Source organism: Cynocephalus volans, chromosome 8 (assembly GCF_027409185.1).
Source record: "Cynocephalus volans isolate mCynVol1 chromosome 8, mCynVol1.pri, whole genome shotgun sequence".
Lineage (NCBI taxonomy): Eukaryota > Metazoa > Chordata > Mammalia > Dermoptera > Cynocephalidae > Cynocephalus > Cynocephalus volans.
The window spans coordinates 37473027-37500181 of record NC_084467.1 but is presented as its reverse complement, the minus strand read 5'-3'; the positions used below and the strand labels follow the sequence as shown (position 1 = coordinate 37500181).

Below are 27155 nucleotides of genomic sequence, written 5' to 3'. Positions count from 1 at the left end.
CTCCTCTGTCTGTTTCTTTTGCTCAACTAGACTAAACTTTTTTAAATAGCAGAGCATTACAGAATTTACTTAAGAAGTCATTAAAGGACGGGATAGGAGAATGAAGCAAATAAGAAAGAACCACATATAACCCTAAAGAGAAAGAAAAGGGGCATGAGAAGTACATCCTTATTAACTTCCACACTAACTTACTTCTTGGAGTTTTATTGTTCCCATTTCTAGTCCCTTATGAGGTCCAACCAAACTCCAGATTTTGGGGTTCAATGCGATACCACTGTACCCTTACAGCCCTTCCTTTCTGCTTAAATTAGATAAAATTAGTTTATATCATTTCTGCAATCAAATGATTCTTAAGCTAAATAGCGAGTTAAGGAGAAGAAGGACTAGGATGACTTCCAGGTTTCTGGCTTGGGTGGTATGCTTAACAGCCAGGAAAAACAGAAGGAGAAACAGGTCTACAAATGAAACACTGCTATGGCAATAGTAAATATTAGCATAATTGCAAATTACAGTAGTTTTCCAAAACCCATTGGGGAACTAAATGTTTAGCCTGAGAGAAAGAAAAACAAAAAAGACATGAATAGCTCTCTCTTCAATTGTGTGAGGGTTATCTCCTATGTTATAAGAGAGTAAACTTCTTCAGAGGACATAATTAGAACTACTAGAAGAAAATAACAGAAAGAAAAGTAGGTTCTAAGAATCACTCCCTAAAGCAGTGTGATCCCTAGACCAGCAGCAGCCTGTGAGCTTGTTAGAAAGGCAAATACACAGAGCCCTGCCCCCCTGCCCGCCTCCCCATCTATCTACTAAATCAGAAATTCCAGGGGTGGGGACCAGCAATCTGTGTTTTAACAAGCCCTCCAGGTGATTCTGAAGCACACTAAATTTTGAAGACCACCAAACTATATCAACAACTTTTCACAGAATGCCACCAATACACAAACATGTAGATCAACTGTGTGAACTATATCACAAATTATTTGAAATTGATAAATGCTTTCAAGTTCGCAACTGGTTTATTTTCTAAATTAAATGAAAGCAGGTGCTATAGTCTGAATGTTTATGCTCCCTCCAAAAATTCATGTGTTAAAAACTTCACCCCCAAAGTGATGGTATTAGAAGGTGGGGACTTTGGGAGGTGATTAGGTCATGGGGTGTGGAGCCCTCAAGAATGGGACTAGTAAAAAATAAAAATTAAAAAATTATTTAAAAAAAGAATGGGATTAGTACTCTTATAAAAAAGGCCAGAAAAGACCCCTCACCCCTTCCACCATGTGAGGACACAGTGAGAAGGTACCATCTAAGAATCAGAAAGTGGCCCTCACCAGACAGCTAATTTGCCAACACCTCGATCTTGGACTCCCCAGCCTCCAGAACTGTGAGAAATAAATTTCTGTTGTTTATAACCTACCCAGTTTATGGCATTATAATGTATTTGGGTATAGCAACCGAAATACACTAAAACAGTAGATTGGAAAACACTGCAATAAAGTCAATTCACTTGTATTGCAACATTCTTAAGTAAGATTTTGAAAAGGGGGAGTTACAGCTAGCATACTAGGTATTACACATAACCTGTATATAATATATCTAACATATGCCATGTAAATTTCAAAAAAAAAGCTGAAAATCACTAGACTACACAATCTCTACATGTTCCCACTAACTAAGAACTTATTGCTTTCTCTTTTTATTTAGATTATTGAATTGTGGCTATTTTCCTTATTGCCCTGAGTAATCCTCCCTCTGTTGGTTCAAAAGCATCTCCCTCCTCCACAATACCAAAACAAATCTCAGACTAACTTTACCCACAAGGCTAGCATTGTGCTTATAATGTACTATGCTATTAAGGATAGGATTCCAAGTAGGCAAAGGCTACACAGCTGAAAACAGGAGTGTACACACTAAAAACTTGTTTATCCAGGTGAAAAACCCAGGTAATTGTCATTAGGAGTTGTCTTATCCCATATGCCTGGCAATCCAGTAGGTGAAGAGAATTCTATACCCTGTGGCAGATTCTTTCCAACCCACTCTGCCAAGAGTCAAATCCAGCTACAGTTATTAAAGTCCATTCTCTTTTTTTTTTTGGTCTTTTTCGTGACCGGCACTCAGCCAGTGAGTGCACTGGCCATTTCTATATAGGATCCGAACCTGCGGCAGGAGCGTCGCTGCACTCCGAGCGCCGCACTCTCCCAAGTGCGCCACGGGCTCAGCCCAAAGTCCATTATCTTAATCAATATCAAAAAGCCTTTGCCTGACATCCATATACAAAATAAATGAACCTCAAACCATACCTCAAGCATAGCACAACACATTCAAAAATCAACACTAAATAGACCACAAATAAAAGTATAAAACTTCTGGAAGAAATTACAAGAGAAAATTTTTGTAACTTGAGTTAGGGAGACATAAAACACAATTTAAAAAGCAAATTTATAAACTGGACTTCATCAAATTTAAACACTTCTACTCTTCAAAAGATACTGTCAAAATGAAAACAAATCAAAGATGAGGAAGAAATATTTGCAAAATACACCTGATAAAGGACTGGCATCAGTATATATAAAGATCTCTCACAACCCAATAATAAAAAAACACGCAAGCCAATAAAAAACATGAACAAAAGATTGAATAGATACTTCAAAGAGGCAAATACGGCAAATGAACATATTCAACCATCTCCAAACTCATTCATCATTAAGGAAGCACAAATGAAAATCAAATGAGATAACCTCAGCAAAATGGTGGAGTACACAGCTCCGAACTTCCATCTCCCACAGAAACATGAAGAAACTGTAAGAACCTACTTTATCAGAACTCTGAAAACAGTCAAAGGTGTACAACAACCAAGAGAATGTTGAATCAAGAAGGAGTCAAGTTAAAAACAGTAGGAAAGCCTTGTGGCATTTTTATTTGCCCTTGCCTCACACACCTTGGTGTGGCAGCAGTATGGAAGACGGCAGCCTGTGATCCCAGTGTGAGACCCTGGTCCCTGGTTCTGGAAGGGACAGAGCAGACCTTATTCACAAATTATTATGTAGGTCTGCTCTAACTTGTCTGGAGGCGACCTGAAGGTCTGACGCAAGGTGTTCCTCCCATTTCACCTAACTCAGAACCTGTGGAAAAACAGTAGGCATTGCTCAAAAACACTGAAAGATGATCCAAACACCTGCAGCCACCTGGGACAAAAAATTACAACTGAGATATGATATATAACACCTAAGGTCTGGAGAAAAAGGAGCGAGCATCTTTGGGAAATTAAGGCATCAAAAACACTTCTGCATACTGGATAATTTAGAAAGCCAGGGCTGGCCCATGGCTCACTCGGGTGAGTGTGGTGCTGATGACACCAAGGCCAAGGGTTCAGATCCCGATATAGGGATGGCCAGTTAGCTCACTTGGGAGAGCATGGTGCTAACAACACCAAGTCAAGGGTTAAGATCCCCTTACCAGTCATCTTTTAAAAAAAAAGAAATTATACCTTCTGAGGAGCAGAAAGAAAAAAGAATGAAGAAAAGTGAATAGAGCCTAAGGAACCTTTAGAATACCTTCAAGTAAACAATGTACAAAGGGGCTGGCTGGTTACCTCAGTTGTTAGAGCATAGTGCTGATAACACCAAGGTCCAGAGTTTAATCCCTGTACTGGCCAGCTGCCAAAACAAACAAACAAACAAACAAACAAAACAAAATATATATATATAAATTATGAGATCCAAAATAAGATGAGATAGAGAAAAGGACAGTAAGAACATCTGAGGAAAAAACAGACAAAAATTTCCCAAATTTATGAAAGACATGAATCTACATGTCCAAGAAGCTCAATGACCTTCAATGAGGTTAAACTCAAAGAGATTCATACCAAGACCTGTGATAATCAAACAGCCAAAGCTAAGGGCAAAGAGAGTATATTCAAAGGAGCAAGAGAGGAGCAACTTGTCAAGTACAGGGTATCCTCAAACAGACTAACAGCCGATTTCTCATCAAAACCACGGAGTCCAGAGAAGAGTAGGGTGACATATTTAAAGTGCTGAAAGAAAAAACTGTCAACTTAGAATTCTATATCCAGTAAAACTGCCCTTCAAAAATGAGGGAGAAATTAAGACATTCCCAGATAAACAAAAGCTGAGGGAATCTGTTACCACTTCACCTGCCCCACAAGAAATGCTAAAAGGCATTCTTCAGGTTAAAATGAAAGGTCACTAAACAGAAAATTGAAGCAATATAAAAAAATAAAGATCTCCAATAAAGGTAACTACATGGGCAAATACAAATGCCAGTATTATTGTATTTTTGGTTTGTAACTCTACTTTTTTTTCCCTACATTATTTAAAAGACAAAAGCATGAAAAATAAATCCAGGCTGGCAACTGAGTTCAGTTGGTTGTAACATGGTATCATAACACCAAGGTCAAGGGTTCGGATCCCTGCACCAGACAGCCACAAGAAAAAAAGAATTATAAATCTATGTGATTGGGCACACAATGTATGAAGACATAATTTGTCACAAAAACATGCTTGGAATGGAGGGAACAGAGCTGAACAGGAATAGAGTTTTTGATTGCTACTGGAGTTAAGTTGAAACCTATTCAAGCAACATTGTTATAAATTTAGGATGCTACATGTAACCCCCATGGCAACAAAAAGAAAATATCTAAAAAGCATACACAAAGGAAATAATAAAAAAATTAAAATGGCTCACTACAAAAGAACCAACAAAACACAAAAGACATCAGTAAAAGAGGAAGTGATAGACAGAAAGGGTATAAAGACATGCAAGATAAAAATATTTCAACAGGCAATTACAAATATCCTTAAAACAAATGGGAGGGGGAAGAAACCTCAGCAAAGAAATAAAACATGTTAAAAAAAAAAAGAACCAAGTAGAAATTTTAGAACTGAAAGATACAATAACCAAAATTAAAAATTCAGTGGAGATGCTGACTAGCAGAATGGAGACAGAGGAAAGAAACAGTGAACTGGAAGACAAAAAAATGGAAATTGCCCAATATGAACAGAGAAAAAACAGGCTGAATGAACAAATACTCAAGGACCTGTGGGACTATAACAAAAGATAATATCCATGTCATCAGAGTTCCAAAAGAAAACAACAAAGAGAACAAGGCTGAAAAAGTACAAGAATAAAAAATGGCTGAAAACTTTCCAAATGTGTCAAGAGATATAAATCTACAGATTCAAGAAGCTGAATTATCCCCAAATGGAATAAACCCAAAGAAGTATAAGATGACACATCATAATTAAAATTCTGAACAATTTTAAACAAAGAAAAAGCATCAAAGCAACCAGAGAAAAATGACACTCTACCTCCTGGGGAAAAAACTACCTGAATAACAAATTTTTCATCAGAAACCACAGTGACCAGATAGAAGGCACACAATACTTTTATTTATTTATTTATTTTCTTACTTAATTACTTTTATTTATTTGTTTGTTTGTTGTTGTTGTTGTTGGCTAGCCAGTACAGGAAATCAAACCATGGACCTTACTGTTATTAGCACCACACTCTAACCAACTGAACTAACTGGCCAGCCCAGATACAATAACTTTCAAGTGCTGAACTATCAACCCAGAAGCAATACCCAGTGAAAATATCCTTTGGGATGAAGGATAGCTAAGAGAATTTGTTGACAGCATATTTATCCTAAAAGAATGGCTAATGGACGTTTTCTAAACAAAAGTGAACAGAAGTGAAACAATACAAAAAGAAGCCTTAGGAAAACAGAAAGAACACAATAACAAAAACATAGATAAACACATTAAGCTTTCCTTCTGTAATATACCATCTTAAAATATGTTAAAAGACATTTATTAAAAAAGGAAAAAAAGACATTCATAATACAAAACACGAATCAGAATTTTAAAAGCTCACAAATGAGGTGAGAGCATTCAACAAAAATTAGAAATAGGGGTGGATGGTTAGTTTAGCTAGTTACAGCACAGCCTTATAACACCAAGATCATGGTTTCGGATCCCCATATCAACCAGGTGCCAAAAAAAATAAATAGAAATAGAATTTAAAAATCAGTTAAGAAATAAAGACAAAACTTGAAGGAATCAAGAGAGAATAAACACAAAAGATAATGCTTTCAAAGATGTAGATATACTGGGGGTTCAGATCTCCTTACCAGCCAGCCACCAAAAAAAAAAAAGTAAAGGATGACTTTTTTTTTAGAAGAAAGAAAAATATTTGAGAGAAAACGATATGTTGAAAAAAGGCAAAGAAGATCAAACATACAGCTAAGAGTCCCTGCAGAAGAAAATCAAAGCAAGGCAACAGAACAAATCCTAAAAATATAATTCAATAACTTTCCTGAAATTTAAAGAAATTATCAAACTACATACTAAAAGAATACACTGAGTACATGAGAATACAGATTCAAAATGACCAACATCAGGATGTATTTAAGTAAAATTACTGAACTTTGAAAAAAAATCGTTTGAGCATTTAGAAAAAAGAACATGTGACCTACAAGAGAAATTCACATTATCATCAGACTTTAACAGCAATTCTTTATGCCAGAAGAAAAGAGGGTTACATATCTAAGGTACTCAAAGAAAAACAACGTTAGCAAAGGAAAACTGACCTTCAAGGTAAAAGGCACAGCTATATTATTATCAATATGTAGTAACTCAGGGAATATTGTTTCTACAGGCCCTTCCTAAGGAATCTAATAGAGAACAAGATTCAGACAACCAAAATAACCAGAGACACATCAACATGGTAATTAGCATTAAATGTATAGTTAATTGTAGAATTAAGAATAAATGTAAATAAGGGCTGGCTGGTTAGCTCGGTTGGTTAGAGCACAGTGTTTTAACACCAAAGTCAAGGGTATGGATCCCCACACGGGCCAGCTGCCAAAAAAAAGAGAAGAATAAATGTAAATTAAAAGGAAGAGAGTATAGTAGAAGGGGTCTTCAAAAAGTTCATGAAAAACGAGTATTATGAAAACACTATGCCTGGATTGCAAACATTTTTTGGACCAAAATAAACTCATACTTGTTACAACATGTATGAATGGGATCTAGTTTGAGACAGGAAGAAGGATAAGACATCAGTTTGAAAAGAGGCAACATGAATTCTGCTAAAACTGAAGCAAGGACATCAAATTTATGGTGAAGCTTGGGTGGAAGATTGGTGAAATCACTGATGCTTTACAAAAAGTGTGAGGACAATGCCCCAAAGAAATTAACAGTTTACAAACATAACTCATTTTAAGAAGGAGAAAGATGATTTGGAAGATGAAACCCTCAGCGGCAGATCATCCACATAAACTTGTGAGGAAAAAGTCAATCTTGTTTGTGCCCTAATTGATGAGGACCAACAATTTAACAGCAGAAGCAATCGTAAATGCCATAGCCTTCACTATTGGCTCAGCTTACATAATTCTGACCAGAAAATTAAAGTTGAGCAAACTTTCTGCTTGATGAGTGCCAAAATTTTTGTGCCCAGATCAGCTGCAGAGAAGAGCAGAGCTTTCAACGGGAATTTTTTAAGAGTGGGAATCAAGATCCTGAAGCATTTCTTCAAAGTATTTTAACAGGAGATGACACATGGCTTTACCAGCACAATTCTGAAGACAAAGCACAATCAAAGCCATGGCTACCAAGGAGTGAAAGTGGTCCAATCAAAGAAAAGCAGACTGCTCAAGAGCAAAGGTCATGACAACAGTTTTTTGGGATGTAAAGGCATTTTGCTTGATCAATCACATCTGCTTATTATGACAGTGTTTTGAGAAAGTTAGCCAAAGCGTAGTGGACTGAATTATGTCCCCACCAACTAATTGAAGCTTGAATTGTATGCCCCATATTTTATGTATTAGAAACTTAGCCCCCACTGTGACTGTTAACAGGGTGGGAAATCCTATTATGGTAATTGAAAGGTGGAGCCTTAAAGAGGTGATTGGATTGCAGGACCAATTGTGGATTAAAAATTGTGGTCAGGGGTGTAGTTCTGAGGGCTTTAAAAGAAGAGGAGAGTCTGTCTTACACTCTCTGCTCACACCATCTTGTAATGTGATATCCCTGGGTAACTGTCGCCACCACCAGATGGACTTTGGATTTCCAAGCCTCAGAAACCATAAGCAATAAATTTTGTTTTTCTTTATAAATCACCCAGTTCCAAGGATTTTGTTATGGCAACACAAAACGGACTAATACACAAAGCTTTAGCAAAATAATGCCTGGGACATTTTCACCAAAGAGTCTTTCTCCACCACCACAATGTTCCTGCTCATTCATCTCATCAAACAAGGGCAATCTTGTGAGAGTATTGATAGGAAATCATTAGGCATCCACCTTAAAGTCCTTATTGGGTTCCTTCCAACTTCTTTTTGTTTCCTCATATTAAAAAAATCTTTAAAGCATGCCCATTTTTCTGCAGTTAATAATGTAAAAAAGACTACATTGACATGGTTAAATTACCAGGACGCTAGTTCTTTAGGGATGGACTAAATAGCTGGTATACTCACTTACAAAATTATTTTGAAGTTGATGGAGCTTATGTTGAGAAATAAGGTTTACATTCTTTAATTTTATCTTTTAATTCCATTTTTCTATGTTTTTTTAAAGTCCCCTCATATATAATGACTGTATAACCTGACAATGTAGATAGAGGTCAACCACAAAATGGGGGTGAAGGGAGAATGGAGATAGCATACACAAAAAAAATTTTTTGAACAGTTTTCAGTAATTACTGTTGGTGGTAATAGTATTAGTATTGCCACTGGAGACTGCTGCATACTTAACATATGATTAAGCAAATGAGTAATTCCTGGATATTCCATTTCTATTATCCCCTGAGTCCTTGGGAACATGATTCTTGGTATAAAAGAGAGGAGATACTGATATACAGGATATTAAGTTGGAAAAAAAAAAAAACCCCTATACTCCTTTGTACATATCACTGTGAATTCACAAGGTAGTTTTATTATATATATTTCTTAACTGTATCCACTGAGAAGTCCTAGAAACAATGGCCAACCTGATAGCAATAAGTATCCTTAGCATCAGATCATGGCTGTTTTGAAGTATCATTTCCTATTAAAAGAAACCATACATCTTCAAGAAATAGATCTAAGATGAAAAACGAGCCTGAAACGGTTTGACATACAAGATGGCAAGAAAATTACCACAACTGTTCGAATCAAGTCAAAAAGACTAAGGAATCAACTACAGAGGCTCTTACTAGACAACGATAGAATAATTTGAGCTTCAATTAGAATAAGAAAAGTGCGATGGGTTGAAACCCATCAAACATGCTTAAATGCATATGAATCCACACTGGTAATAAAAAATAGTTAACTGATCAATTTCTGAGGACAACAGGGAACTAATACACTATCTTAAAAACTAAGTAAATAAAAGGAAAGGATCAGGCCTTTCTTACATGAACTATACCACTGGGAATGAAATAGTAGATGAAAGGGGAAAACATCTCCTTAAAACATATTCCAACCAATAAATGAAAAGAATTATTATCACCATTTTACAACTCCCAATTAGTGGATATAGGCATGGAGTATCAACAACTGCTAAAATCAAAGAGCAAAAGTATACATTATGTGCCTCCCACTGAAAGAACATACCACCACCTATAATCTTGCCAAAGGAATTGAACCCAAATCTGATTAAGCTTCTGTATCCACCTGTAATTTGCAGGCAATACAAAGGACACAGAAACATTTTGAAATGCACCCATTAGTATGCAATCCAGACTGGGAAATGCTACAGGTTAAACACCTCAGAGTTTTTCAACACATAAATTTTAAAGAAAAGAAAGAGATGAAAGGAAAACCTATAGATTAAAGAGATTTAAACATATTAAGTTTTTTTAAGTGGACAAAATTAAATTATAATGTCTATAGATACAAATTTGGGTCATAGAAACTACCGAAAAATGAAAGGTAGTGATTACTTTTGGAGGGAGGGAGGGGCTATAACGGGATGAGGCACAGGGAGAAGAGTTTCTGGAATGACTAGGAAAGTTCTTTTTCTTGATATGGGTAAGGACTATAAGAGCGTTCGTCTGATAATAATTCACTAAGCTATATATTTGCTTTCAGTGTTTTTCTGTTCTTATATTTTACAATAAAAAGGCATAAAAAAAAAAGAAGAAAATCACAAAAAAATGGCCTGCTACAAAAGTAAGGGAACATTCTGCTACATGCAATTAAAGTTATGACAGTGACAAAGAACAGGCACAATAAAAAACATGAAAACATTTATCAAGTTCCAATACAAAGCAGGCATTTTAAATCTTGATTTAACGATCTCTGCAAAATAGGCATTCTTATCTTCATTTCAAATTCAAACCTACTAAGCTACCAAGAGAATTCAAACCTGATTCCAAAGTATGCATTTTCTCCATATTATATTTAAACAGCATTAATAAAGAATTCTCAATCCTTTTGTGGTTTGTAAGCATGACTGGGTTTTCATGCTACTGAAAGATGCCTCCCTCTGAAAAAAAGAAAAAAAAAAAGAATCCCAACAAACAATAAGAAAAAGGAGAAAAAAACTAAAGTCTATTTTTTAAAAAGTAAGTTCATGGACAAGCAAAACACAGAAGACAAAAAATTCAAATAAACAATAAATATATGAAAAGATTTTCAACTTTACTAGTAATTAGGGAAAGGTATTTAAAACATTGAGATGCCATTTAAACCTAGTAAATTAACAAAAATAACCTGCTAACACTGAGAACTGGCAAAGACATAGAGAAACATCACTAATCAAAGTACAAATTGGTGCAATCACTTTAGAAAGCAACTTGGCAACAATACCCAGCAAGAGAAACTCTTGCACATGTGTACAAGGAGATAAACACAAGGATATTTACTGCAGCACTATAATAGGGAAAACGGAAAAAACAAAGGGACCATTATTATAAGAAGGGATAAATTGCCATTTATTCAAAATAATGCTACATAGCAGTTAAAATTAATGAAATTGATCTGAATGTATTAACAGACATCGGGGTATTTGGCAAACTTCAGCTGGCAAGCCAAATCCCACCCATCACCTCTTTATGTCCAGCTAGAAAACTAAAAATAACTTCTTACATTTTAAGTGGTTGAAAAACAAATCAAAAACATTTCATTAAATATTATTTTTAATAGGAAGAATATGAAAATTATATAAAATTCCAATTTCAGTGTCTATAAATAAAATCTTATTGGAACACAGCCAACTAATTTATTTCCATACTGTCTCATGTATACATACTATCAGACTACATTAGCAGAGAGGGGTAGTGTTGACATAGTATGACAAAACGTAAGATATTTATTATCTGGTCCTTTATAAAAAAAAATTTGCTCATCTATGACACATATCATTCTCAAAAATAAAGCTGAGTAAAAAAAGGTAAGAGAATAAAAGGATCCATACAATAAGACATAATCTATACCAAATGTAAAAACAAATACTACTACATCTTGCTTATGGACAAATATCTTTAGTAATGAGTTTTTTTCCTCCTCTATTGCAATATTTGACACATGCCACCTTCAAGACAGTGATTTCCTTCCAGGGGAGGGGAAAGGGAAAGGATGTTAATAGTACCTGTAATATTTTACTTCTTTAACAAAACTTTAAAGTAAAACCTAAACACATGCTAAACCTAGGTAGTAAGCCATAATAAAAGGAGAATTTAAATTGCCAGAAATGATTATCGAGTCAGAATTTAATTTTTTTCATTCTGGCAAAAAAAATGCTGTAGGCATATGACACACATATCATACAGACATATAAGATTACACTTTTTTCAAGATATTCAAAGCCCTCAATTAGAAATTCAACAAGAAAGGAATAGAAAAGAACCTTTGCTTTAGTGTGTAAAAGAGAAAATTTAGCAGAGAAAACTAAGGCAGAGATTTTGTCATAAAGCCATTGCGTTATGGAAACAGACTGGACCAAGCAGCGGTCAGCACTCAGAGGGTTGGAAAGTCAGGTATTTTATTACACCGGCAAGCATAGACAAGCTAATGCTTGAAAATCTGGACCCCGAGCCCAGGTCTCACAAAGTTTCTATAAGCAGACTCTTCCAGAGTTTTTACACTTTTTTTTTTTTCTCTTCTCAGCATTCACTAGGCTAGCATATATGGTCTGGGCAGATAAGCAAGACTGATTACAGAAATCAAAAATACAAGCAGTGGTTCCAGTCAAGATGGTGGAATAGATGGTCTCCAGCGTCAATCTCTCCCACAAATCAACCAATTTACAACCACAAAAATGTCACATCAGCCAAGATGGGGCTGATGGAGCTCAGGGGAAGAGGAGGAGAGACCTACAGAGTTCATGAAGGTGGAAGAAACCACGATGAGAGAAAGAAAAAACTGCTCAGAGAGTTTCGGGCTACAGCTGCTTTAAGGCTAGAGCTGCTGAGCACATGGAGCAGGAGCCAGCAGAAGCCACAGCTGTGCCCTTCAGATGGAGCTACTTGGAGGCGGCAGGGGAGAAGAGGGCCTTGGTGGCCCCCAGGACAGCAAGACCACTCATAGGGTTCCTGTGGACCCACACAGGAGTGAGGAGCCAGAACAGCTGAAAAAGGGGAGCCATTCAGAAGCCAATGAGTCATTACAAGGGACCAGCACAGGGCCCATCCCATGGGAAGTGTTTGGAGCACATGCAGTGGAGGAGACAGGCCCACTAGGAGAACACAGGAACATAGCAAGGACAGCCGATCCACCTCCCAATTAGCGCAGGACCACTCAGAGGAGACTGGTCGGGAATGAAGAATCGCATAGGGTCCAGTTTGATGAAAAAACTCAGGACCAGATCAGAGTTTCCACACAACCCAGGTGCACCTAGTCTCTGGAGAGCTGGAAATACCTATAACGTCAACCATTAAACACTGAGCTGCACGAAAAACCTTCGCTAGGGAAACAGCAGCAAAGCTGCAATTTAGCTCAACCACACAGCTCAAGTATTGGTTCCCACAGAAAGTTCCCCTATTTTAGAAGTAAGCAAAGGACGAAAAATTAGTTCCAGCCCAGGCACACCACCAGCACCCCAGGGCCTGCCCAGGAATCCAAGGCTAAAGCTGAAGACCAGACCCCACTCCCATATCCAGGCACACCGCCAGCACCTCAGGGCCCCACCCAGGGGCCCAGGGCATGGAGTCAGGACCAGACCCCCCCACAACCAAGCACACTGCCAGCACCAAGGAGTATGCCAAAAACTTCACCTTCATGTGGGTGGCCCACCACAGTAACAGCTGCCGCAAAAGTGGCTTGACGTCACAACCACCAAGCAAATGGTCTGCCAGCCACTGAAGTGCACTCACACAAGGAGAGTCACCAGCAAAGACAAAGAAAAGAAGAGGATGTCTCTCTCTACAAAGCCCATTTCAGAGGGACAGAAAAAGCATCTGATCTATGATAATATTGGAGGAACTGAACACACCTCTCAGCATTGGACAGATTAGTCTAGGCAAAAAATCAACAGAGTAACCATTACTCCTTCAGAGGGAGAGAAGAATTCTAGGGTTATCAGTGGTGAGACGAGGGAGGGAGAGAGGGATAGGGAGAGATTGGACAAGGGGCATAAAGAATAAATACAATTTGTAACAATATACATACTAGTATATTGATTTGGTCAACATTGAACCCCCAAAATATGTTTAATCATGATTCAATAAAAATTTTTTAAAAATATAAGCAGTGATTAATAGCCAGACTAGTGGAGCAAACGAATATAGTTTCGAGGACAAAATATTACTTCAAGGCCAAAACAGGCTTATGAGAAAATTATTTTGCCATTTTTCCCAACAACTGAAAATACAGAAATATAAAACTAATCTTAATTCCAAATCTATAAATCCCAGCTTACCTCTCTAAATCAATCGATGGTTAAAAAAATGGGAGAAAATATTTGCAAATCATGTATCTGATATTAGCCTGGTATCCAGAATATATATAGAACTCTTACAACTCAAAAACAAAAAGACAAACAGCCTAGTGGGCATACTTATATCAACATTTTTATGAAGATACACAAATCACCTATAAGCAAATTAAAAGATGATCAACACCAAGAGCCAATAGAAAAATTCAAATCAAATGCACAATGAGATACCACTTCACATGCACTAGGACAGCTATAATTTTTTAAAAAACAGAAAATAACAAGTGTTAGCCAAGACATGTAGAAACTGGAACCCTCATACATTGCTGGTGAAAATGTTAAAATGTAAAATCATGCAGCCACCGTGGAAAACAGTTTGGCATTCCTCAAAAAGTTAAATATAAAATTATCATATGACCCAACAATTCCACTCTTGTATATATAACCAAAAAATTGAAAAACAGGTGTTCAAAGAAAAACTTGTGCACAAATGTTCATAACAGTACTATTCCCAATAGCCAAAAGGTAGAAAAAACTCAAATGTCCATCAACTGATGAATAGATAAATGAAATGTGGTACATCAATAAAATGGAATATTACTCAGCTACAAAAAAGGAATGAAGTACTAATACATGCTACAATGTAGATGAACTTCTAAAACATCATGTTAAGTGAAAGAAGCCAGACACACAAGACGACACATTCTATGATAACATTTATATGAAATATCCAGAGACCAGGAGACAGAAAATAGATTAGTGGCTGTCAGGGAGTGAAGGAAGGAAGAAATGGAGAATGACTACCTAATGGGTATGAGATTCCCTTCTAGGGTGATGAAAATGTTCTGGAACTAGATAGTAGTGATAGCTGCACAACATTTGAATGTACTAAAGGTCATGAATGGTAAATTTCATGTTCAGTGTATTTTATCATAATTTTAAAAAATTAAAAAGTCAAAGCATATGTGAAGGTAGGTTCTCTATGTTACTCTTCCCTCCTGGAACCTATTAACGCGAGAACAGCTGAGACCAAATCATCTGGCTTCTCTGGCTTCTCTTTGGCTCTTTTCTGACTTTTTTCCTCTTCCATATGGCTGGGCTAACAATGAGAAATATTCTGAAAATATTCAGAAATATTTCTGTTATCAGGCTCTGTAATACATAGATTATATGGATACATAGATCTCTGTTTTACATAGATTAATTTATTAAATCCTCACAATAACCTTATGAAATAGGTAATATTATCTCCAGTACACATATGGGATAATTAAGTTCTTCGAGAGTTTAAGTAATTTGTCCCAGGTCACAGAGTTGGAATTTGAAGTCAGAAAATTTGACTCAACCTCAGTCAAGAGGTATTTATTAACTTCTATATACAAGATCAAAATCTAGAAGCTAAAGATAGAGCAGTGAGAAAAACAGACCCAAATCCCTGCCCTAAGAAAGCATATACCCTAATGTAGAAGACAGTAAGTAACAAATATGTGACAATAACAGGTAAATAAAGGACAAGAATAAAAAGAGGGAAAGAGAGTGACAGAGTTACTTTAGAAAGGCTGGTAAAGGAAGGTCTCTTAGAGGAAGTGATAGCTGAACAGAGACCTGAATGAAATGAGAAAGCCACCTATATATGTGTATGTGGAAAAAGAATACCTCACGTAGAGAAAACTACCAAGAGCAAAAGTCCTCAAATAATAATAGTTTTTAAATTCCTCAGGCAGGAGCATGCTTAATGTATTCCAGGACCACCAAGACAGCCAGTGTGGCTAGAGTTCAGTGAACAAGAATGAAATGAAATGAGGTTAGAGAAGGCCAAGGACAAAGAAGCACTTTGGATTTTTATCTGAATTGTGATGGAAAACCACTGTAGGGTTTCGAGTAGGGGGATGACAAGCTCTGATTTAAGTTTTTACAGGATGACTTGCTGTGTGTACAATATCACGGGGGAAAGGGGAAGGGCAGTAAGTATAGAATCAGGGAGACTAGTTGGGAGACTTTTACAGTATTCTGGATGAAAGATGATGGAGGCTAGGACTAGAGTAGTGGTAGAAATGGTGGGGAAAAGTGTCATGCAATATGAATGCAGCACCAAACAGACCTAATGGACTGAATGTGAAATGTGAATGTGAGGTTAAGGAGATAATCAAAGACAACTTCCAAGCCTTTGTCTAAGTAAATGAGTGAATGGTAGTACGATTTATTGACATAGGAATGAATGAGGAAGAGCAGACTGGGAAGTGAAAACCAAGAGTTCAGTTTTGGACATGTTAACTTTGAGAGATTTGTGAGCTATCCAAATGGAAATGTTACGCAGAACACTAAAAACAAAAGTCTAGAGCTCAGACAAAAGGTCAAGACCAGAGATATAAATGTGGGGATTGTAAGCATACAGATAGAATGTAAAGCAACAGAATCTGATGAGATCACATAAGGAGGGAAAATAGATGTAGAAGCAGACTAAAGACTGCTCTGAAGCACTTCCAGTGAGATAGGAAGAAAATCAAGAGAGCATGATCCCAGAAGCCAAATGATGGAATGATCAACCATGTCAAATGCAACAGGTGGAGTGAGATGAAGGCTGAGAACTGGCCACCTGGTTTGGCAATGTGCAGATTCAGTGCAATGATGAGGAAAAAAGCCTAACTGAAATGGGTTCAAGAAAGAATGTGGGGAGAGGAAATGAAAGCAAAAGACTTACACAGCTCTTTCAAGGAGTTTTGTTCTAAAGAGGAACACTCTCCTACTTTTAGACAATTATTTCATACCACTGCTCTTTTGCCTGAATTACTGCAATAGCCTCCTAACTGGTCTCTCTGCTTCCACATTTCCACTCAGTCAATTCTCAATACAGCAACCAAATAGATCAGATTAAAACATCAGATAATGGCTTCCTACCTCATTCAGTCATACAAAGGTACTTCAAAAGTTCATAAAAAGATTTGTATTATCTTTTAATTCTACTTTTCCACAAACTTTTTGAAGTACCCTCATAATAGCTGAAATCCTTAGAACAGCCTATAAAACGTCACAATCTGAAACTCTCCACAATCTAGCTCTCCTCTCCCCAGCTTTCTCCTCTGATGTCTACTATTCCTCCTCTTACTCATTCCACTCCAGCCACATTGGCCTCCTTGCTGTTCCTCAAACACAAATCTTACAGGTGGAGGTATGCTTCTACCCCAGGCTCCTTGCTATTTATTCCCTCTACTAAGTACACCCTTCCCCAGACAATCTAAATGCCTCTCTCTCTCATCCTTTGGGTCTTTACTCAAAAATCCCCTTCTCAGAGATGCATTTCCTGAGCATACTATTTAAAACCATAATCTCCTATCACTCTAAATCCCCCTTCCTGGTTTATTTTCTTCATAGTATTTATCACCGTATTTTACTCATTTATTTTATTATCTAATCCTCCCCACTAGAATAGAAATTTCATGAAGGCAAAGATTGAAATCTGCCTCTTTGACTTCCATAATCCCAACAGTACTCAAAAAAAAAAGCCAACTTGTTGAAACCAATGTGAATGAATGAATGAATGAAGGGGTTATAGGGTTAATGAAGTTTTTTCAAAAAATGGGGAATATTACAGAATGTTTATAAATTGACAACCATCGAACAGAAAAGAAAAACTAATGATGCAGGAGTATGAAGGGATAATACCAAGAACAAAATTCTTCATTAGATGTAGGGGTTGACCTTAGGTAAGAGTAGAACAGATTATCCATACCAATAGGAGAGAGGGCAAAGAATGTGAGTAGACACATGTAGGTTGGTTGATTTGTAATGGGAGCTTGTGGAAGTTCTCTTCTGATTGTCTTTTTCCCTCCTCAAAGAATCAGGAAGCAAGGACATCAACTGATCATAAGAAGGACAAAGAGAGTGTTGGAAGTTTGAGAAGAAAGCAAGATTAAACCCATCAATTCATGAATGGATTAATCCATTCACAAGGGCATAACCCTCACAGTCCAATTACCTCCCAAAGGCCTCACCTTTCAAAGACCACATTGGGGATTAAGTTCCAACATGAGCTTGCAGAGGCATTCAAACCATAGTATCATCCAAATTCAAAATATTTGAGTCATTTTCTATTCATTCATTTATTCAATAAATAATTACTTATTGTGAATAAAGCCCTTGGCCACGTATTACGTTATATAAAATGACATAGCCCCTACCTTCAACAATTTGCAACTTAAAAGCAGGAAAAAAAATAATACAAATGAATACATAGGACAGAAGTGCTAAAACATTGATTCACCCTTTCATTTAGCAAATATTTATTCAGCACCTACTACATACCTAGAAATGTGTTAAAGAAACAAAGTGAGATAAGAATATTTATTAAGCTTCTACATACTATGTGCTTTCCAATCGTTATTTCATTTAATTTCTCAGAACACAAGCTTTTACTTTTTGGATCACAGAATTATGAGAACTGGAATTTCAGGAGATTGACGGATTTCCTAAAAGCTGATCGTGGATCCTGTAAGGATCCCACATGTAAAAACAACTTCACAGAAGTTTCTGTGCCATTTATGTTAGGCCTGTGTAGTAGATTGAATTATATTCCCCCAAAACTCACTGAAGCTTGAATTATGTCCCCCAAGTATTAGGTATTAGAAACTTAGCCCCCATTGTGACTGTTAAGAGGGTGGGAAATTCTATTATGGTAATTGAAAGGTGGAGCCTTAAAGAGGTGATTGGATTGTAGGACCATGCAGTAGTGAATGGATTGAAAATGATGGTCAAGGGCATGGTTCTGAGGGCTTTAAGAGGAGAGTCTGTCTGTCTCTCTCTTGCTCTCTCTGCTTCCACCATCTTGCAACGTGAGAGCCCTGAGTCACTGTCACCACCACCAGATGGACTTTGGACTTCCCAGCCTCAGAAACTGTAAGCAATAAATGTTATTTTTCTTTATAAATCACCCAGTTCCAAGTATTTTGTTACAAGCAACAAAAACAGACTAATACAGCCTGGAAGCATGAGTAGAATTTTAATAGGCAGAAGAAGAGAAGAAAGAGCTTTTCAGACTGAAGATTAATTAAAATAAGTATATGAAAGTGCCTAAAAATAAATATTTACTGAATGCCCAGTACATACTAGTTCAAACGCTAGAGGGTGGAGATACAATGATGAACAAGACAATTTCTGATGAGTTCATTCACTGATGAGAGACTGACAAACAATTAGGATATTCATTGAGCAAATATCTATGTTTCTAACAAATAGACAAATAACTATATTTCAAGTACTATACTAGGCCTTAGGTATACAACAGAAAATCAAACAGTCTGAACCTCAAGAAACTTACTAATGAGAGAGACAAGACAATTTCAGTAATGAATGCTATGATGGAGAAGAGCAGAGTCGTAGGGAACCAAGAAAAGGGGCATCTAACTCTCATTCTTTAGGAAACAGGTCAGGCCTGAAGACTCAGATGACTCTACAAGGAGGCTCCAGGACACGATGCCATGAATAAAGAGGACTACAGACCCTTGTTCCACATCCTAAGCACTTCCACAAACAGAATGAGCCTGCTGAAGAGTAGAGTACAACAAAGGAACAAGCTAAGGACAGAGGACATACCCTTAAGGAACATTTAGGGAACAGGAAGAGAAAACAAAGACACACAAGGGAACAGTCAAAGAAGCCACAGTGGAATAAATACTATGACAAAAGAGAAGAAAACATCAAGAGGGAACACAAGGTCAACAGTGACAAACAGTTCACAGAGGTCAGAGAGGATGAGGACTAGAGGAAGACTACTTGATTAGTAATTTAAAGGTCCCCAGGACTTCTATATATTTCTCTCTGTAACTCTTTTCACAAAGAAACTTTTCACAAGTAGCAATGTATTATATTTTCACTTTAAAGATAAGTTTTAGTATCCATCACAGTACCTTCACAGAATGGAAAATTACATAGCAATGAAAAAGAACAAACTATTTCTACAAGCAACAACATGCATGAGTCTCACAGACATGACTTAAATGAAAGAATTTTGTCAGAGAGTACAAACTGTATGCTTCCATTAATGTGAAGTATTAGTTCACAACTAATCTATAGTGACAGAGGTCATAAGAGTGGTTACCTATGGAAGAGGGTAGTAATGAGGAGAAAGCACAGGGGAGCCCTCTAGGGGACTGGAGATGTTCTCCATCTTGGTAATGGTCATATGGTATTTTTATTCTGTAAAAATTCATGGGCTGAATGAAACTTTGATTGGTGTTCTGTGTGTAAGTCACACCTCAGAAAAAAGGAAACCAAATAAAGAGTTACTGGTGAGTTGAAGACATCAGTTTTAGGAAAATGTAAGTGTAGAAGCCAAACCATAATATCAGGAATGTATACAAGGTGAGGAAGCTAAGAGAGTGAATACAAACTCATTTTTCAAGAAGGCTGCTGTTGAAGCAAAGAAGAGATAACAAAGTAGCTTGCGTAGGTTACATAATCCAGGGAAATTAAGTTGTGTTGTTTTTATTTGCAATATAAGACAAAGAGAATAACATACATAACAAGGGTCTACAGCAGACAAGATGGTATGAAATAAAGGACGTAAGTAGAGGAATTAGCCTCAGAGAGGAGGATAAATACTTCTTCCTCGGAAACTGAAGTGAACACAGAAATTCTGATAGAAAAGAGGGAACTATCAAGTAACCTTGAACTCTTTGGTGAAGCATGAAATAAGGTCAACTGGACCAGGTAAATTGAGTCAGAAAAGGATATGGACTTAAAGTACATCTTAAAAGTTTTGAACAGGTACTGCAGAGAATGTAAAAGACAAGAATAAGGGGAGAGGGGAATCACAGCAAGAGAACAATGCTCAGCAGCCTGAAAGCAAGGGCAGAGATAGTCATTGGTGCAGTCTACTTACTCATGGCTCAGTGGAGAATAAAAAGTGGAAAAACAAACAGGGAAAAAAATCCAAGGACTAGCATATGCATCACTGAAACTATATAAGAAAGAATGCTGTCTAAGGAAGATACTTATTTAACTGAGCAGAAAGAGGCAGGAGATCTATAACAAGTCTTGAAAGACTAAAGAATGAAGTCACTAGGGTCTCAAATAGAGCTGTGCAAAAGGAAAGTTGTCACTAGAGTTCATTACCATGGAACTATTTCTGCAAATCCAACAAGATCAAGGATCACATTTTCTCCTTCCACTGAACTTCCTTCAACTACTAGCAGCAGCTTCTCCTCCCAGATAAAACTGACCTTTATCCTCTACTCATAAATACGTCTACTCTTGACTAATAAATTATATAAACACATCCTGTCCATTCAGAAACCCCACGAATATTTTTACACTGATTTCTGTGTTTTCCCATTAAGATGTTTCCAGTGGTAAACGAGAAGGCAGAGCCTAGATCTATGAATTCTCTGTTCACAGAATTAGGCTTGGTATTGCACACCTGCAGATGTTTTAAAAAGTGGAGTAGATGGGGAGAACCTTAACAATGCTTCTGAACACACTCGTACAAAAGTGTAACGATGGCCAAATCACAGAATGCTTAGGAATGTCATCCGTTTTTATAATTGGGAGGACAACCTGTAGGAAACAGGATGACACTTAGTATATCAAACTGACTTCCCCATCTTACGAAATTTACCCCTCTGGATATCTCCTCAATACTCTTAGGGAGCCTACTCTTTGCAGCTCATTCACCCAGCCCACATTCCAGCGTCCCTTCTCCCCATCCAGAATCCCTACAAACTCCCCAGGACCATTTTTTCATTCCTCTACGCTCCCATTTCCAATGCAACCCCAGGCCACCACCTCCACTTTTCCACTCCCCATTTTTCTGCCTCTCTAGACCTCCCACTCCTCACTAACTACTCAGTCCCCACCCCTCAAACGCTCCAGCCCGGGTCCTCCCGCCTGCCACCCCCTCCCCCACCGCTCCCATTCAGGTTCCCCCTCCCCATCCTTCCCCCCTCGGACCCCGGCCGGCCCTACCTGCTCCTTGGCCTCGGGCCCTACGGGCCGGGTCCGCTCCTCCAGTCGCTGCCTCCCGGGCGGCGCTCGCCGGCGCAGGGGCAGGGGCTGAGGAAGCTCCACCGCCCGCTGAGCCCCATCCTCCCGGCGGGCGGGCGGCGACGGCTGCGGTCGGTCGCGGCAGCGACTCCGCTTCATGTCTGCGGCTGGGCCCCGCGGCCGTCAGTGCCGCGACTGTCCTGGCCCCGCACGGCCCCGGGCCGCAGCGCTGCCGCGCCAACCACCGCCCGCAGCCACCATGGCCGGGCTGGCGCCCAAAGCCACCGACCCCAGCCCGCAGCGCCTCCGCGCCTTCTGGGGCCTTAAGCGCCACGACCTCCTCGGCGCCCCTTACGAAGGCGGTAGCATCGCCGCCGCCTGGTCTTCCCCCACTCGGCACACGCTCGGCCGGCCACTGCCGTAGCCGCGGGCTCCGGCTCTAGCTCCAGCTCCAGCTCTAGCTCCAGCCTCCTGCCCGCCCGCCAGTCCCCGGCCGGCCCCGCCCCTCGCGCGCGCGCGCGGAGGGCCCTCCCGCCACCTCCCGCCGCGCGCGACGTCCCGCGCACGCGCCGGCGAACGGTCGCGAAAGACCCGCCCGTGGCCCCGCCGCGCGGCTGAGAGCGGAAGGAGGCGGCGTTCCGGATGCGCCGGCTGTGGCTGCGGACACTCATTGATTCTTTCATTCATCCATTCATGAAACTGTGTGCCGGGCCAAGCGCGTGCTGGGGATCCGAAAGTAAGTTAGAGCCGATCAGTGTCCTCGAGGAACGAGGGGGAGAGGGGCCAGAAGCAGGAAGGAGACAAAATACACAACTAATGAATAGAACGCTAGCGCATGTCTCTTTATTGAGCGCCCGCCAACCCTCACCTAATTCTCACATCACACTTTGGAGGCAAGTCTGCTCATTCTCATGGTACAGATAAGGAGACAAAGATAAGTGAAATGCACAAGGTCACCCAGCACATCAGTGATCAAACTAGACAAGACTCAGATTCTGGCTCTTCTGTCCCTTTCCTTTTTCCTGCTCCTACCAGACCATAAGACGGACTGTGAAAAATCCTATATAATAGGAAGAAGTGATGGATTCCTTCTGGGAGGAGGGGAAGACAAAAAAGACTCCCAAAACGATCCCAGGATTCCCCACGAACAATGAAGTCATAATGTTAGAGCCGCGACCGGCCCGCTGTGGCTTGGGCAGCCTGACATGACTCATCTGCTTAGCAACATGTGGCAGTAGCTCGGCCCTGCCTGGCCTCCTTCTGGCTTCAACAACGTTGTATTTTTCCTCTTTTGACCTAACCAGAGTTAATTCCCAGAAACCTTTCCTGAAGCCTTCACTCATTTGTCCTGGCCTCCTTCCTGAACCCTTTCTGAGTAGTAATAATAGCTAACATTATGGAGTGCCTGCTGGATACCAGACGCTGTACTTCAATTCACATACACACAAACAAGAGGTAAGTTGTATTATTTCCATTTCACCCTTGAAGAAACAAATTACTTAATGTGCTCAACATCACACAATAAGTGCAGAGCCAGGACACAAACCAAGGTCTATCCAATATCAGAGCCCACACACAGAACCAATGTGTTCTACAACCTCTCACCAGCCTGCTCCTGTATTCCCTGTCCCAGTTCCTCACCACTCATCTAGTTTCTGCCTCAAGCAGAAACCTGGAAATCATCCTTGACTCCTTCCTCCCGCAAATCCAATTAACAAACAAGTCCTGTTGCTTCTATAACCTCACTATGTCTCCAGTATACCTCCTCTTTCCTTCCCGTTGGCACCACTTCAAGTCAAGTCTTACCTTCCCTCACCTACTTGACTGGGAAAGCCTTCTAACTGGTTCATCTACATCCAGTCTCGTTTTCTTCAAACCCATCCTACAAAAAGCCCTTACAAGACTCTTCAAATAGCATGTTACTCCCTTGCTTAAAACAGTTAAATGAATCTCAAGATGAAGTTTAAACTTACTGTGGCAGCAAGGCCATCCAAAGTCTGTCCCTGCCTACTTCACCTTCTCCTATTAATCCATGCTGTGACAACTATAATTATACCAGCTACATGTATACAGCATCTATCGCATTCTTGGTTACAAAAAACAGAAACACACTCTGAATGTATTGGAAGGCTACATAGAAGGGATCACAGAGATTGAACATAGATTGGAGAAACAGGCTTGCGAACATAAAAGGAAACAAGGAGCCTCCACAAGTGAGCACATCAGGGGTAATCTCAGGACACTGCTGTCACCACCACCAGACAATGTGCTGTGCTGCGCTTCTGTTTACTCACCCCTACAAAGGAATTTTAATCTTCTCTTCATAGTTGCATCACCATTCCAGATTCGCAGTCTCTGGCAGGAGAGTCCACTGACTCAGCCTTGGTAATTTAGGGACCAGAACCCCACTCTACCTTCTCATCTTCCACTACTGGAACTAGGAAAGTCAGTATGGTAGACAGACTCTGAGGTAGCCCTCATAATCCACTCCATCCCCAGTATTTATACCTTTGTGTAATGCCCCCCCACTTGCATGTGGGTGGGAACTGTGACTTGATCCTAACCAATCAAATGTAGTAAAGGTAACGTGCTATCACTTCCATAATTACATTATATGATGTAATACTCTCTTGCTAAAGGACTCACTCTCATACTCCTAATGGCCTTGAAGAATTAAGTTGTCATGTTCTGAACTGCCTGTGGAGAAGGCCATGTGGTAGGAAAATGTAGGCAACCTCTAGGAGCTGAGGGAAGCCTCTGGCACAACACCAGAAAAAAACAACAGCAACAACCCTGAAGCACTCTGTCCTACAACCAAGAGGCAATGAATTCTGCCAACAAAGAAAGTGAGTCTGGAAACAGGCCCTTCTCCAGTTGAGCCTTCAGATGAGAACACAACCCAGCAAAGATCCTGATGGAAGCCTGGTAAGACCCTGAAACAGAGAACCTAAATAAGCCATACCTAGACTCCTGACCCACAGAAACTGTGAGATAATAAATGTGTTATTTTAAACTGCGAAATTTGATGTAATTAATAAATTTCTGTTACATAGTCATAGAAAGCTAATACAGCCAGATACTCATTTACTCAGCCTCTCTCATCAATAAGAGAAGGCCATATGACATAATCATGACCTTTTCTCTGCTATTTGGCCTCTCTTTGCAATTTTTAAAACCTCAATTCTTGTTCCTAATGTCTAATTCATTTTATGCTTCTTAATTTATTTACCTAAGGATGAGAAACTAATTGGCCAAGGTTTACCTGTCAAGTTACTTCAATAACTGCTGGGCAACCTACACGTTAGTCAGGGTCCATCCTGGTCCAGTTAGCAAGGTCTGGGAGTTGGGAAGGTGGTGTCGTGTGGTACAGAACATGACTGCCTAGGACTGCTCTTTGTCAGGGGAATGAGAGGGAGATCCTTTTCCTTAAAGGGGGATGGTGGACTTGTCTGGAATCATAAGTAACATGTCTTGAACAAATATATTGGAGGGGAATAAAAGTGGAGACCAGAAACCACTTTAGGAGCCTATTAGAAAAGAATAAGTAAAAGATGATGTTTTAGTCCGTTTTGTGTTGCTATGACAGAAATACCTGAGACTGGATAATTTATAAAGGTAAGAGGTTTATTTGGCTTACGATTCTGGGACAGCTGCATCTGGCATGGGCCTCAGGCTGCTTCTACTCATGGCAGAAAGTGGCTGGCAGCCAGCAGGTACAAGCAGATCACAGGGTGAGAGGAAGAAAGAGAGAGAGGAGGTGCCAGGGTCCTATATACAACATGCTCTTGTGGGAACTCCTAAAGCGAGAACTCACTCACTACCCCTTCTCCCCCAGGGAGAGCATTAATCCATTCATGAGGGATCCACCTCCATGACTCAGTCAGTTTCCAACACTGCCACACTGGAGATCAAATTTCCACAGGAGTTTTGGAGGGGACAACACATCCAAACTCCATCAGATGATCAAGTACTTGTCAGACATATATATTAGATCTAAAGAGGAAACGACAGAAGAAATATAAAGACATAAAACCTACAGGACTTGATAAATAGCCAGATAGGGGAAATGAGCAAATGGGAAGAGTCTGGAATGATCCTCAGGGTTCTGGCTTAAATAAGTAGGTGGATGGTGATGTCTTTCATTATTCTAGGGAATACTGAAAGAAGAGCAAGTGTCATTATTTCATTTAATCATTTATTCACACACTTGACAAGTGTTTATTTAGTCTTGCATGGAAGAGAAATATTAAATACACTCATGGAATGTTACAACAAAGTGCAAATTTGGGACATGTTGATTTTGCTGTGCTTGTGAGATATACAAGATGGATATAGTGGTCTAAAGTTCAGGGAAAGCTTTCAGTTGGAAATGTATGGGACAGAATGAAAATACTAACAAGCAAATGCTTACAAACTTCTCTCCCACCACTGAGTCTTCCCCTGACCATGAGAGTTCTATGGATGACAGACCTTGAACTTTGAGAACGCAGGATAAGAAGAATCAGGAATAAGAAGAATAATTAAAGGGATAAAAGAAGCAGAACTTAGTGGCCAAACCCGTGGCTCACTTGGGAGAGTGTGGTGCTGATAACACCAAGGCCACGGGTTTGGATCCCTATATAGGGATGGCCGGTTAGCTCACTTGGGAGAGCATGGTGCTGACAACACCAAGTTAAGGGTTAAGATCCCCTCACCAGTCATCTTTAAAAAAAAAAAAAAATGAACTTAGTCCAAGAGGCTAAGTTGATCTATTTGGGAAGGATCTCTAAGAAGAGAGGAGAGGAAAGAAGGTAGAGAAGCAGAGGAAGAAGAGAAAGCTGTATGGGCTGGTAGGGGTAGGTGTTTTATGGTATGTGAGGAAAGTGGGCAGGAGAGAAAGAGGAGTTGTATTGAGTTTATTTACTAATCCTCTTCTCAGTTCCCAAATCATTTTGAAGTTATTTTTGGCTGCTGAACTGTGTACTTCTCTAAATATCATTCCATACAGAGATGAAATCATATTCCTCTCCTCATTCATTATCAATTTGAGAGCATATAGATGAAAATTGTTAGCAATATATATTACATATACGAGGGTACTTCAAAAAGTTTGTGGAAAAATAGAATTAGAAAATAATATGAATGTTTCCATAAACGTTTCCAAGTACACACATATATAACAACTATATATACATATATGTATGTCCTTTTACTTGAGCCATATACCCTGAGTGATTTTATATAAAATGTCACTCAAGGTATGTGGCTGAAGTAAAAAAGATTAAGGGAGTCTAGGATAGAACCCAATATTTAAGGTATAGAGGGTGGATCAAA

At 39.2% G+C, this 27155-nt stretch overlaps 1 protein-coding gene across 4 annotated transcripts in view; it reads right to left on the bottom strand.

Moving 5' to 3' along the window:
• The window catches only part of MAST2 (microtubule associated serine/threonine kinase 2), a 218887-nt gene extending 196577 nt beyond the window's left edge, over positions 1-22310 (bottom strand). For all 4 annotated transcript variants that reach the window (XM_063105590.1, XM_063105591.1, XM_063105592.1 and 1 more), the window contains exon 1: positions 21825-22310. In XM_063105590.1, the coding sequence (XP_062961660.1) occupies positions 21825-22001 (177 nt within the window). In that variant the 5' untranslated portion in view covers positions 22002-22310. The remainder of the gene's footprint in view (positions 1-21824) is intronic.
• Positions 22311-27155: the final 4845 nt, after the last annotated feature.